This window comes from Trachemys scripta, chromosome 6 (assembly GCF_013100865.1).
Source record: "Trachemys scripta elegans isolate TJP31775 chromosome 6, CAS_Tse_1.0, whole genome shotgun sequence".
Taxonomy (NCBI): Eukaryota; Metazoa; Chordata; order Testudines; family Emydidae; genus Trachemys; species Trachemys scripta.
In genome coordinates this window covers 65,402,981-65,418,190 of record NC_048303.1, presented here as the reverse complement: position 1 = coordinate 65,418,190, position 15,210 = coordinate 65,402,981, and the positions used below count along the sequence as shown (strand labels likewise).

The 15,210-nt window shown below is 38.9% G+C and overlaps 1 protein-coding gene across 1 annotated transcript in view; it reads right to left on the bottom strand.

The window, feature by feature from the left end:
* MAN2A1 (mannosidase alpha class 2A member 1) overlaps positions 1 to 15,210 on the bottom strand; it is a 209,014-nt gene that overhangs the window by 98,066 nt on the left and 95,738 nt on the right. Inside the window, exons 10-11 of the mRNA XM_034773035.1 lie at positions 7,707 to 7,892; positions 958 to 1,072 (exon numbers count right to left, since the gene is read on the bottom strand). Coding sequence (XP_034628926.1) covers positions 958 to 1,072; positions 7,707 to 7,892 — 301 coding nt within the window. The remainder of the gene's footprint in view (positions 1 to 957; positions 1,073 to 7,706; positions 7,893 to 15,210) is intronic.

Genomic DNA, 15,210 nt, shown 5'->3' with positions numbered 1-15,210 from the left:
CAACACAGATGCTGACCAAATTAACGTGTGCCTAAAAAGTTCAAGTAATTAAAGATATGTAAAAATAAAACGGTGTAAGTATATATGAATGAAAAAATATTTCAAGATGTTACTTATGCATATTGCTGATTGTAGAAACATTTTCATGTATTATATTAAATTATTTAAGTGTCATATGACCATGTAACTAGAGACTGCACTGTATCAGTTATGTGCAAAGGCACAGAGTTAAGATGTGTATAACCTTAACTATGTTATTTTCTGTCTTTACCGTGTTTAACCAGGCAATTTAAAAATATTTCTAACAATAACAAAGGATTTTGGTATGGAATAATATAGTTTGTTAAAAGATGGACACTATTCCTTTAGTAGGTTTCTCTTCTGAAAAGTGACTCTTCAAAAGTGACCTGCAGGAATTTCGAGCTCATTTTTTCCTCAGTGGATTCCCATATCAAATTCTCTCGATTTACAAATAAAAGTATGTCTGTTTTATAGTCCAATTCTGCAAATTCAGCCTGGGCTCAGATTCAAGATGGGCTCTTTCTTCCTCCTTCATTATCATAAGTAATTATGATCTACAAGTCAAGTTAGGCCCACAGTTACACTTGTGCAACCTGACTATCATCAATTTTCACAAGCAGCAGGTATAGATAATTGGATAATAGACAAATTATGTTGATAATGCACAACATGAAACAGAGTCCAATATGCTCACTTTCAGCTATGTAGGTTCTGCAGGGCTAACTGCAAAAAGTAGTAAAATCTATTTTTGCTGTTAACACCACGTGTAATTCAAACTACATACAGAGACCAAATCCGTTGAGTAAGAAGGGACTATCTTTACACAGATAATTTTCAAAGTAGAAGTCGAACTTCTTCACACCATTCATAATCAGTCTTAAAATATTATTCATATAACTTTTAAAAAATACAAAAAAGGTAAATAGGAGAACTCACCATCTTAAGGAACGGAGCTGATGGGTTGTAGCTGTAGGTATCTTTGTCTTTTAGGATAAGAATATGAGCAGAGTCAATGATCACCCTCTTCAAATTCATTAATGAGTGGAAAAGCCTGTTGATTGAATTTTCAATTGTTACTAGTTTTGAGATATGTTTATAAAAAGCCATTATAAGACCCTTGGAAAAAAGGATATAGAAATAATATTAACTATTAAAAGTATTGCTTTAGTGGAGTCTAATTTTTTTATTCTGACCTAAATTTCCAAAAATGACTAGTTATTTTGGGTGCCCAACTTGAGATACCTTGAAAGACCCTAATTTGGCAGAAGCACTAAGCACTTGTCTCCTGAAAATTAAACCCTCACTTTACCCTGTCTCAATTTGGGCACCCAGAAATCATCACCATCCTTGCCACACTATCAGAAGTGTATGGAAGAAGGCAAATGGCCCTAATCATCCCTACCCTGGGCTCCTGTGTCTAGTACTTTCATATTTAGCTGAAATAATGCTGCTACAGCCATTATTGTACTACAGAGCGTGCCTCTAGGTCAACTTCTCCATCTCCATCAAAGCAATTTTAGTTTATGTAGCATATTACTGGGCATTCCTAAAAGATGTCCAAAATATGTCCAACTTTCTTAGGTACTACTTGCCTTGTATGTAGGTATGTCCATTCTAAGCCCTCCTTCATTCCTTTATATAATTAGTTCATTTTACTTTGGGTAGTCTATGCAGACAACTGCACTGAAAGCTGTTTCAAATTTGCATGGGATAGAATTACTTTTCCAGGACTCTGCTCCACAGAAGATGATACTTAAGGTCTTTATAAGCAGTCAGTGTGATGTTTTTGCTACTCACACTGGACTTCCATACAGCATAAAGTTTTTTAAATACAGCACTTGTGTTACCTATTCTGGGCTTCATATCAAACACGTAATCAGCAATATTATGAATGACGCTACCCAGATAAGCTTATTGTTGATTTTCCCAGCTTCACCTTCCCTATGGGTGCTCCACTGTAGGTGACTCCACAGCAGTACCACTGATGGAGGAATGGGGCTTCGGATTTGAATCTATAACTGATGCTAATACTGTGGAGCCAAATATAGCATGGGATGATGAGCATGGATAATTGCATAATGTTTTGAAAACGTATGGGCAGACGCCCAAGTTTCTGCCCTACATATTTCTGATGAAGGCTACAGAAGTGGAAAGAGATTTCATGAAATGAGTTCAGATTCCAGATAGGGATTGAAGATTGTGGGCATGAGAGCAGTAGTTAATACAGTTAGATATCCACCTGAAGAGTCTCTGATTTGATATTGAGGATCCCTTGGATCTCTCTGCAATTGAGAGGAATAGTTTAGAATAGTGGTTTTCGACCTGTGGATTGCAGACCACTGGGAATCTGCAGACTATATCTAAGATTTTTCAAAGGGGTCTAACATCTCCATTCTAAATTTTTTAGGGGTCCTCAAATGAAAAAAGGTTGAAAACCACTGTTTTAGGAAATTCCTGAAGTCTTTCGTTCTATCCAAATCAAATGCCAGAGCTCTCCTGACATTGAATGTATGCAATACTGCTTCTCTGTTGTCACGGTGCAGCTTTGGGAAGAAAATATAAGCCTCAATTTGCTCTTTTAATGTTTTTTTGATAGAAGTAACGGTTTGTCCTTATCCAACGACTACTCAGTCATCATATTCTAAGGCTTCTCAGGCACTTTGACTCTTGAACATTTTGATGTGACTATTGTTTAGCCTGGGTATCCAATTTTCGATACCTCATGATCTTGCATTATGTTAGATGTCATAGCTCGTACTATAAAGCAGAGGGAATGCAGAATAGCACAGATACAAATATGATGCTGGAGCTGATTTTTTTTTTGTAGAGTTCATTTGATCCTCTTCTCCCTTGCACTGAAGAACTTCAGAATTTATCATTCCATGATAGGATGGCATGAGAAAAGTCTGTAGAAGCTGCAAAAGTCTTTAATGCTGCAGACAAATCATCATCACACAGTCATGCTGGAGGACTACTTCTTTATGCTATCCATTCATTAATCAGGAAGCATGCTCCCAAAAGATGTCAATGCTGCATTTATTATGGAAACTCAAGATGCCTCCATTTTGGGGAACCATACAAAATCTTAGCTCTTTGGACTGTGTAAAGTTACTGAATTTCCCTATTTTGGTATCAATTTCTTTTGGCACTTATTTCCTCTCTATCATCTTCCACAGTGAAGGGGAAGGCATACTTCCTACCTGCAATATAACACAAAATATTTGTATGGTCTTACTGTCCCCTCAGTCTTGTCTGTGTAGTTCTAGCTTTATCTTCTTCTGGTTATCTCACTGAAGTGTTGAGGTCCCCTTTTGATTATGTTCTGGAGGAAACAGTCTTTCTTGGGTTTATTCTTTGTATCAGAAGGGTAGGAGTCGGAGCCCTCCCTGTTCCTCAAACAATTACATGCTTGAAGCAGAATCTCTTTCTAGCCTTGTTAGATTTTCTTTTTTATTTGAGATTTCTACTGTGTTTATCTTTTCCTCATCTCATGGGATAAAGAGTTATTTTCATTTTTATTTCTTATTTTTCATTAATAGGGCAATAACCATCTATTTTAGTCTGTCTTAGAGTAACCCCATAATTGATGGGCCAAGATTACACTGGTCTACAATTTTTGAGAAGTCGTCTGCTTCAGAGATAAAATGTGCTATTTATTATGTATTTTGACGTGCTGAATTCAAATATGACAATTAAAACAACTGATTGGCTACTGTTTCTAAGATATTTAAGTTTTTACATTTTATGTCTATGTATATTGTGTAGATAGTAGAGTTTTAATCATAAATTGTAAATGTAGGTCTTTTCATGTGTTTATGGTTGCTTTACATGATAATATTTCACCTGTCCTGTTTATGCAACACTTTAAAAATCAGCAAAAGGGTTATATAAATAAAATGTATTATGAAACAAAAGGCAAAAAACTATTATGTCAATAGTTTAGTCCTATTCAGTGTCTACTCAGCGCTTCTTGGCTTGTCTCTTGTATTCATTAAATGGAGCATCTCTTGTCACTGTCCAGCAATAGTCTGCAAGCATTGATGGGCTCCATTTGCCCTGATAGCTTTTCTCCATTGTTGCAATGTCCTGGTGAAATTGCTCGCCGTGCTCGTCGCTCACTGCTCTGCAGTTTGGTGGAAAAAAATCTAGATGAGAGTGCAAAAATGTATCTTTAGTGACATGTTGCAACCAAGGCTTTTGTATGCCTTGAGGAGGTTTTCCACCAACAACCTGTAGTTGTCTGCCTTGTTGTTTCCGAGAAAATTTATTGCCACTAACTGGAAGGCTTTCCATGCCGTCTTTTCCTTGCCACGCAGCGCATGGTCAAATGCATCATCTCGAAGAAGTTCACGAATCTGAGGACCAACAAAGACACCTTCCTTTATCTTAGCTTCACTTAACCTTGGAAATTTTCCACGGAGGTACTTGAAAGCTGCTTGTGTTTGGTCAATGGCCTTGACAAAGTTCTTCATCAGACCCAGCTTGATGTGTAAGGGTGGTAACAAAATCTTCCTTGATTCAACAAGTGCTGGATGCTGAACAGTTTTCCTCCCAGGCTCCAATGACTGTCCGAGGGGCCAATCTTTCTTGATGTAGTGGGAATCTCTTGCACGACTATCCCATTCGCAGAGAAAACAGCAGTACTTTGTGTATCCAGTCTGCAGACCAAGCAAGAGAGCAACAACCTTCAAATCGCCACAAAGCTGCCACTGATGTTGGTCATAGTTTTTGCAGCTCAAAAGTAGTTTCATGTTGTCAGAGGTTTCCTTCATATGGACTGCATGACCAACTGGAATTGATGGCAAAACATTGCCATTATGCAGTAAAACAGCTTTAAGACTCGTCTTCGATGAATCAATGAACAGTCTCTACTCATCTGGATCGTGAACAATGTTGAGGGCAGCCATCACACCATCAATGTTGTTGCAGGCTACAAGATCACCTTCCATGAACAAGAATGGGACAAGATCCTTTTGACGGTCACAGAACATGGAAACCCTAACATCACCTGCCACGAGATTCCATTGCTGTAGTCTGGAGCCCAACAGCTCTGCCTTATTCTTGGGTAGTTCCAAATCCCTGACAAGGTCATTCAGTTCACCTTGTGTTATGAGGTGTGGTTCAGAGGAGGAGGATGGGAGAAAATGTGGGTCCTGTGACATTGATGGTTCAGGACCAGAAGTTTCATCCTCTTCCTTTTCCTCATCTGACTCAAGTGAGAATGATTCTGGTGCATTAGGAACCGGCAGTCCTTCTCCGTGGGGTACTGGGCGTATAGCTGATGGAATGTTTGGATAATGCACAGTCCACTTTTTCTTCTTTGACACACCTTTCCCAACTGGAGGCACCATGCAGAAGGAACAATTGCTGGTATGATCTGTTGGCTCTCTCCAAATCATTGGCACTGCAAAAGGCATAGATTTCCTTTTCCTGTTCAACCACTGGCGAAGATTTGTTGCACAAGTGTTGCAGCATATGTGTGGGGCCCACCTCTTGTCCTGATCTCCAATTTTGCAGCCAAAAGAAAGCTGATAGGCTCTCTTAACCATAGTGCTTATACTGCGCTTTTGTGATGCAAAAGTCACTTCACCACAAACATAGCAGAAGTTATCTGCACTGTTCACACAAGTACGAGGCATCTCTGCTCACTTTGGCTAAACCGAAATGTGTCCCTTTGCAAAAATCAAACACTGACAAATAAGAGAGCACCACACTGTATGATTTCTAGAGCTGATATAGGGCAATTTGTTCAGCTGAGTGATATAAGCTTCGTTATGATAGCATCATCCATGACTTTTAGGAATTACATGATGCAATTCATATCATGTATGATGCAATACCAGCTTCAGATTGCATCATTTATTGTTTTGCCTAAAAAGCAAACTGTCCAAACCCAGTCATAGATTTATTCATAGATCCAGTCAAAGATATAATTTAGTCATTTCTGGTTTAAATTGAGAATCCTTCCCTTTATAACTCACTTATTCTCCGCCATTCCCAAGTCAAGGGTCGTATATACTGACCCACAGCATATCTTGAAAACTAGAGCCAATCAACAATTTTAAGCATCATTTTCATTCTCAGGGACCCAGAATTAGTAAAGTTTGACTACATTTATTTCAGAAGCATTTTGGCTGTAGAGCAGTGTTATCCAAGCTTGTTCATCAGACTTTTTTGCTTTGCCTTTTTCTAGTAGACCTACATATGTGAGAAATACATGAAGCCAAGATTTTCAAGCATAGGTACCTCTAGTCAAATTTCTAAATCTTCATTAAGGCATCTAAAGAACTGACCTGATTTACACAAGTGCTGAATACCCAGCAGCTTCATTGACTTGAATGGAATTACAAGAAATGCCAGTACCTAGTTATAGCCTAAAGGAACAAGTGATGTTCTAATCAGAATGCCCATAGTCCCTTTGAAAATCAGTGAAGAATTAATTTATAGGCATCCATAGGGGAGGGATAGCTCAATGGTTTGAGCATTGGCCTGCTAAACCCAGGGTTGTGAGTTCAATCTTTGAGGGGGCCATTTACGGATCTGGGGCAAAAATCTGTTCTGGGGATTGGTCCTGCTTTGAGCAGGGGGTTGGACTAGATGACCTCCTAAGGTCCCTTCCAATCCTGATATTCTATGATTCTATAGCAAATCAAGTGATACCGATAACACCAAGAGTTTGAATTTAAGTGCTCTTTTAGAAGGGTGCCTCATTTTCCTTATATTATAAATAGAGATAAAAGGAAGTGAATCATTTATAGAATATTGAACTCTTTCACATTCCAGGCTTTGGAGAATTAATGGTAAATTGGGACTGATCCAGCTTTCCCTACCTTCCATGGCACAGATACACGTGGAGAGCAAATAGGAAAGTTTGGGGGATTTTTTTTTAAATATACTTTCTCAATGTAATAGTCAGAAACAGAAGAGAGTATTTTAAGGGCATTATTTCAAACATTGGCTTATTTAATATAGTACTCTATCTCTACCAATAAGACATTGTTTAGCAAGTTCACCAGTACCTACTTTTCATATTTTCTATACATAAAAATGTTCTAAATGAATCATTCGTTCAGATAGCTATAGGTGTGTGTGTGTGGGGGGGGTGTTTTAAAAGCAGTATCTCTACTTTGTAACTACTTAGGAGAATATTACAAATTATTCTATCAAAATATAGAGAAAGCAATTCACCTCCCAAACTTGACAAAGAATCAATCTACAAATGAGCTAGTAAGCATAATAACAAGAAAATGATGTTCCAGGTTGAAGATAGGAAGTTATATAGTGGGAAAGACTAAGATAATCACATAATACCTAGTCAACATATGTTTCTTGATCAGTTTGTAACAGTGGCAGAGACTTAATGCAGCAGTACCTAGTTTTGCTTTGAATGATAGCCCTGTGGTTAAGGTACAAGCTGCAGACTTTATCTTCAACCTTCCTTTGCAACCCCCATGCACACTGTAGCCTCTATGTGCCTCAATTTCTTACTCTACAAAATTGGGGAAATAATTCCCTACTTCATATGGATATGCTGAAATAGAAGAGAATATATAAAATAGTAGTAGTAATATTTTCTCAGTGGTATATATTTTGGTTGCTATATTAAAAATACAGTATATTCATAACACAAAAATACAAGAGAAAATAAATGTAAATATTTAAATGTAATTTAATGAGTACATTACCTAGTTCCATAATCCACAACTACCCAATCTTTAGATGTTCCTGTGATGGCATCATGGTGCTGAAAGAGTCCTAGGTTCCTCCTAGCCTCAGTCAGCAATTTATAATGGTCCACTGAAGGAAATGCATTCATCTTGTCAGATTTTTTAGACTCTACTAGTGCCAAAGAATACAGGATCTCAGCAGCTCTGGAAAAAATCAAAGAAAAAAAATGAATGTAGCTACTTGTTTACACAAACACGCACACACAAAGACAAACACACACTTTAAGAGCTCAACTACAGTGCTTTCATAGCTTCCCCCAAAAGTGGTCCTCTAGGTTCTTTAAACTAAAGTTAAATTTTGTTAATTACAATATAATTCACTATTTACAAATAAAGCAACAAAAAGTTTATTTGCACAAATTTGTAATGATCAGTGATCAAACCTTAGTTGGATGCATTCAGGATAGCTTCTGTCTCAGAAGGAAAATTAAACTTTCAAGAACACACAACTTGTTTAACCAACAGAATTATTCCTCTCAAAAGGTACATACTGTATATATTGCATGCAGTATTCATGAAACCTTATTTAATTTTTTAAGACATCTGTTTGGGTCTTAGTTTGGTCATTGAGAACCCAAACTTATTTTTTCCTAAATACCATAACAGTCAAAGTAAAAGATTATAACGACATATTCAAACTGTCTGAGGAAGGGATCCACTGACTGACCACCAGTACCAGACAAGATCAGATACCTCAAGACCCTGTACCTTAGACGAAGTAGACATATTACAGCTGGGTGCTCTCCTGGACCCTGAGTACAAAGTCCATATACACTCTGGACAGGTCAGGGGCACCTGGGGAAACTTTGTGGGCACCAACCACATAGGACATTGAGAATGACCCAGAGTGAGTGCCATCTACAGCCACAGCGTCCTCAAGTGGAGCAGAGCAGATGCTCTCCATAGGGGGCCGCAGCCACTTGGACCACACCCAGGACTCCAAGGACGAATGAGAAAAGAAGGAAGTGGCAGCTGAAACAGCATCACTTCAGCCATGTAAAGACTTGATTCATGATTGTTATGGTTAGGGTAGACATGACATAAGGAGCTCATCAGTGCCTCTGTAGAATCAATCTATACAGGCTTTAAAAATGTCACTTTGTATCGTCCCTTCAGGGCATGGAAAACACTATTCTCCACTCCCTTCCAGCATCCTGAAGGCAGGTTTCAGCTACTGACTCATCTACAGTCATTGCTGGGCATGGGAAACAGCCATATCTACACCCCTCCCCATTTATGCTGTTTGTATGCTCCCTTCTGAGTGTGAACCATCTTCCGCCCTCCCCCACCCACCCTCTTTTGGCACCCAGAGGGCAGGATTTGGGTAATGATGTTTGCTGTTTCAATATTTCCTGCTGAACGTGGGAACCGGCATTACGCCATCGCCCTTAGTCTCCACTATCGGTCCCCTCCCTGGCATCCACATGGGATCCAAGATGGATTCCAAGGGGGGCGGGGGATTTAAACACTGTAACTGAGATTTATTGTAAAAACACACTGCTGCACACATGGTCACCCACTCAAAAGGTCACTGACAGTCAGCACTAAGACCCAGAACCATAGAAGAAGAAGAAAGGAGGGCACCGGGACATCCTTCTGATGAAAATGCATGGTGATTGGCAGACAGCATGACCACCTCTTTGAACTTGAAAGGGAGAAGCTGAAGCAGGAACAGCAACAGAGAGAGGATGCAGGAGAGGGGATGAGTATATGGTGGCTATGTACATCCGCCATGACCCTGCCAGGAGAGATCAAGATCTCCAACACCAATGTGAGGTGAGGCAGCAGCAAATGTTTCTGTGAGTGCTGAGACTGCCTTACAGAGGAAAGGATATTTAACACATTCTTTTTCCAGTATCACCACCAAAATAAATGAACTTTCAGACACACCTTTCTTATACACAAATGCTGATACAGAGCCTACCAGCCATCCCTGCCCCTCCAAGCTGGGAAGGAGGACTGGGGAGCCGCATGGAGAATAAAAGATTGAGCCACCTGTGCTTCTAGGCTCACAACAGCCACCTCAGCAAACTGGGCAGGGGGGGACTAGGAGATGAGCAGGGAAAAGCAATGGATCCTACTTCATCATTCAGAGCAGGCTCCATGGCTTTCCACCAGAATGCAGATAACAAACACAAGTCGAAGTGGAATATTGTAGTAAGCTGCTGTTCCACCCATGTGACCAGAACAGAAAAAACAGTTTACCAAAATAAACTGCAAGAGTTTGGAAGAAGTGGCTCAATACTGCAACACTAAGAACTAAGGGAAATGCGTGAAATAACCTTTGCAGTGTGCCCACTCTCCCTTGAGCTACACTAGCTTGAGAGGAGTACCTAAAGGATACTAACTCAGGCAAATAATGCAATGAAGACAAGCCCTATGGCCACCGAAGAAGGCAAGTTAGGCAATTCTAACTCCCTTCAGTTTCTCTCTGCTACACTGAAGTATCTGTGGGGAAAAACAAGAAACAGCAGAGGTACAGGTTTTATAAAACACAGAAGAAAACACAAAAAAGGGAAAAGAAAAAAATAAAATAAATCAGTATGAAGGTAAATACTGAAAGATGAAAGAGGGAATAGGAACGCCAAAATGGCTGGAACGAAAGACATAAAACAGGAAAAAGGAGAGAAAAGTACGGAGAGAAGATTAATTTCTTAAGTTTAATAAAGTCATTGCCACAACGTACAGTAAAATGCACAAAACATTTGATTTTCTATTTGTAACCTTTATGTTGAAATGCTCCCAACTAATATTAAGCTGTTAAAGATAAGGATGCTATAAAATCCAACTAAATTTTCAGGTTTAAGCCTCTAGGTTGATTACAGAAAATGTATTTAATAGAAGAGCACTGGCCAACACTTTGAATGATCCAGCCAAACTTTATTAAAAAAGAAAAATGATTAGTTAAGCAAACAGGCATGCAATTACTCCTTACACAAATGCTACTATTATACCCACACTCAAAGATGAAATGGTGTGTCAGTGGGATATCAGTCCACTGACAATAGGGTGAAGTATGGCATTAAAACCTGGAACCTAACAATACACTTTTGATGTTAATTGGAGCTATCCCTGAATTTAGCTAAACTATTCCTTCTATACTCTGTTAGACTAATAATTAACATTAAATCTACCTTAATCATAATTGTATTTCTGCCACCTTCTTATTGTCTCTTTACATTACACATTATTTAAATTAACATGTGCATCAATGTCCTTCCCACACTCTAGATAGCATTTTAATAAAACATTCACAATTCTCAAAAACACTCATTAAAAACTTGGCTCAAACGATTATAACCAAAACATAATGATAACATAATCTGGGGTCATGTCCTTGCTAACTCGTACTTTCTCATAACACATTGTCTCCTATTTAGTTTGGACTTCTCACAATAGCAGCTTCAAAATCTCATACTTCTCTGCCCTTAGGCTAACTTCGACCCAAAACCTAACTTGTATTTATTTATTAACCCAAACTATTCTATGGACTACGTATTAAAATATTTTATGAGCAGCCCATACAATTATACAAAAACTCCCGCCTGGTTTGTTGTGTTGCAGTGGTTTGCTTTTTAGGTTTGTTTGTTTGTTTGCAGTGTTGTAGCAATGTTGGTCCCAGAATATTAGAGAGACAAGGTGGGTGAGGTAACAGAAGTTGGTCCAGTAACAGATATTACCTCACCCACACTGTATCTCTGTTTATTTTTGATGGGGGGAGGGCAATGAGCATAGGAGTCAAGTGATATAGTAATGTTAATGAGTCCCTGTGTGACAATGAAGAAGGGATTCGTCTTCCTCTATCCTGAATTGTGAGCTCCTTCTTTCCCCATAACCACCAGCATCTTCAGTCACAATAGCTTGTCCCTAAACTCCATGCTTTTCACAACTAATGGGCCACCCCAGTTCATATATCCAGTGGGTCCTTATTCTTAAATCCACTCAAGGTTCTATAATAGATCCACAATCTTAGTTCACACTGCTTCTGAAGTATCACATTAGGTGAATTAATCAATCTCTTAGAGCAGTTTAAGGCTTTTGCTTTCCACACCAAAAAAATAGGTGACTAATGTGCATTTCAGAAGGGTGTAACTGTAATATTGCAATCTCTTAAACCATGATTTCCTTTTAAACCTCAACCCTACTCTAAATTTTAAAGTGGATCAAATCTCTAAGGATAAATTAACTGAATGTATGAAAACTACATTATTTCTGAGAAATATAAACGTAAGGAAAGCAATTTTCTTCTCTCTAACTTAATCTCAGTCTAAGGAAAGCTAGCAGAATGTCTCTTTACAGAAGCATGGATTAGTATAGCATATCCCCTACCAGTAATGAAACTCCAGTAGTGAGAAAAATATCCAACACAGGGGATCTTAAAAATAAAGAAATAATTAATGTCATAGAAAGACAAATCATATCTAACCAAAATAAAACTCTTCTTGCCTTGTGTATTTCACCGGAGAACTATAAATCATCAATCCATAATTTATCCCCAAGCCCTTTTATAAAATTAGTTAAGAATAGGACTTGAGAAATTCCAAAAGCCACTGAACATTGGGCAACAACTTTGAAATGAGCCACTTTGTTACTTATGCTCACAACTTCTGATCCCTCACTGATACAACCTGTCTCAAGACAGTAATGTTCGGCATGAAGTTATAGCATGGAAAGAAGATTATAGTGCACCTTTGCTAATCTCATTTGACAGATCTGATTTAACTAACTAACACTGTGCAACTGCTCTAATGATCCGTGACAACTAACAACTCAGCCCTATAGGTCTTGAAATACAAATATTTTGCATAGTAAATTCAACAACTTTTTGAAAATAATTAGTTGTAAAATTTTAAAAAATTAAGTGAACATCCTGAACAATCACATTCATTTTAATTTCAATAATGTACAAATCAAAAAAAGAATGCAAAATTCTCTCCGGGCTCCCCATTTGACTTCTGAAATTTTCTAATGGGTATTGGACAAATTATATTTACTCTGCTATTCTAATAAGTACCACACTACACCTCTGCCCCAATATAACTCGACCCGATATAACACAAATTCGGATATAATGCAGTAAAGCAGTGCTCGGGGGGGTGGGGGGAGGAGAGGGAGTGGGGCTGAGCATTCCAGTGGATCAAAGCAAGTTCGATATAACGCGGTTTCACGTATAATGAGGTAAGATTTTTTGGCTCCCGAGGACAGCGTTATATCGGGGTAAAGGTGTATTTTGTTTCTTTGCTTTTAAAGCTTAATTCATTTAACAATATTGCAAATTTTTGTTATAAGTTTTAGCCTGTGCAAGTTGTTTACTTACAATGAGCCAGAGTACGTAGCTATCTTGGTCTTGTTTTCCAGCCTCTAGTAACACAAAACTATTCCTCTGATTATTTTTCAGTTAAATGTGAGTACAGCGGAGCTATACCTGCACTCTGTCTTTCAAGTTCTTGCTATAGCTAATCATACCATTGTCAACAGTTCAATCTACCATCATCAATTGTACAAAGGCTTTTTCCTGGGGAGATGGGCTCTTCCATTTTAAAGGGGAAGATGACCACTTCAAACCCTTAAAGTTTTACCCTGTGTCTTTTCCTTATACACCAGTATCTTCAGGGTAAACTGTTAAATAGGATGACTCAACTTCATAATTAAATATTTATTTTAGCAAGAGCTGGTAGAATTTAGGTTGCCCAACACTTTGCATCATAAAGTATTCTTGCAACCTTCTGTTTGAGAATTTCACACCTCTGTTGTTTGCAGCAGACCTTTGATATTTAGCAGGGAGAATAGCCTTAAGCTACAAGTGTCTTTTCTCTGTCCCATGAAATTCTGTTCAGCTTTTGCAGAGTGTGACACAGTGTGAATAGCCTAAGGCTGACTCATTCTGTGCACTTTGGAAGCATCCCCACATGCAGTAAATGGACAAGGTAATAATTTTAAGTACTAAGTGATTAACTAATTAAATACGTGATTCAGCTCATCAGCTGGAAACAGTTAAGAGAGGCAGGAAGAGATAGTATAGGGGAAGGCTAGAAGGAAGGGCCAGAGAAGCCCAAAATCTCAGAGAGGTGAGATTACCCAATACCAAGGCATGGGGGGAGTGAAGACTTGGGAGAAAACCTTATGCTGTGGGGAACAAACATTTAGAAAGCACATTGTAAATAAAGCACTTGGTGTTGAACTTGCCATTGGTGTGCATGAGGACGGTTTGCAGAAAAAAATCCAGGGTGAGGGAACCCTTGACTAAATTGAGATACAAGTTATTTAAAATCACTATTTCCCTTCTCTCACTTTCTTCGACAAAGTTTCGGCAGCATGGCAAAATAAAAAAATATTTTAGAGCCAGACTAATCCTGCTGCACTATACTGGAATGCCTTGGAACTCTAGGAAGGAGGAAGTGGGAGTAGCTGGGCTTCTCCCTGCTCTGAGACAGCACATGGCCCATAACACACTGCCCTCCCAAGACTCAGCACCTAGACCCAACAATTCATCCTCCCTTTGAGGAATCACAGCTTTCTGCTGCCAGAAAACATTGTTAGTCCTCCTGTAGCTTAAGTGGTAATGGTCTGTGCTACAATAATATACATTGACAGTTTTTAGTTGCACATATCATAATTTATTACCTTTTCCTTTTTAAAAAAAAAACTAGGAAGTTGCATACAGAAAAGTTTATGTTAAAAATACTATTTAGGCTGCAAGTCAAGCACTCAAAAGTTAGGAAATGCCAGATTACAGTTGTTCACACAACCTTAACATGGCCCATTGTGCATGTGCATTATTATATAGTCTTTAACTCTATGTTCACATTCCCCCCACACACACACAAACCCTGATTTATTCATTGCACAGGATGGGCGTACAAGGGGCAGGATTAAGGTCACATGACCAAACAAATCACAGCACTGCTCTATACTTTCAATGGAGGGATGTGCTCTCTCAAATGATGGAGGCTCACCAGTCCTTCTTCCCCCTAACTGCACTCTATGGCTCTGCATGGAAAAGACTACAACCTATCAGCCCCCCTTTCTCTCATTCCCACCCCTTGCTACTCTCCCCACTGTAGTGCTGGCAAAACAGAAGCACTAGTCAACTATCACAAAGGACTGTCCGTTAAAAGAACCAACTAATGGGATTTAACAGGCAATACATGTGTATTCCATGTAGTCCCCCATTACCAAAAGCACAAAGTTCCCGGGCACATGCAAATGAGCGACAGATTGCCCTGCCTCACAGTCTATAACCCTTGATATCATTAAGCCATTGTTGCAAGGCTGACTTATCCCTGTATCTTAAAAATGTTTCTGAAAAGCAATTTAATTAGGGTTACCATACGTCCGGTTTTTCCCGGACATGTCCAGCTTTTCGGCAATCAAACCCCCATCCGGGGGGAATTGCCAAAAAGCCGAACATGTCCGGGAAAATGCCGGCCGGACACTTCTCCTCCCGTGACTCTTCGGCTCT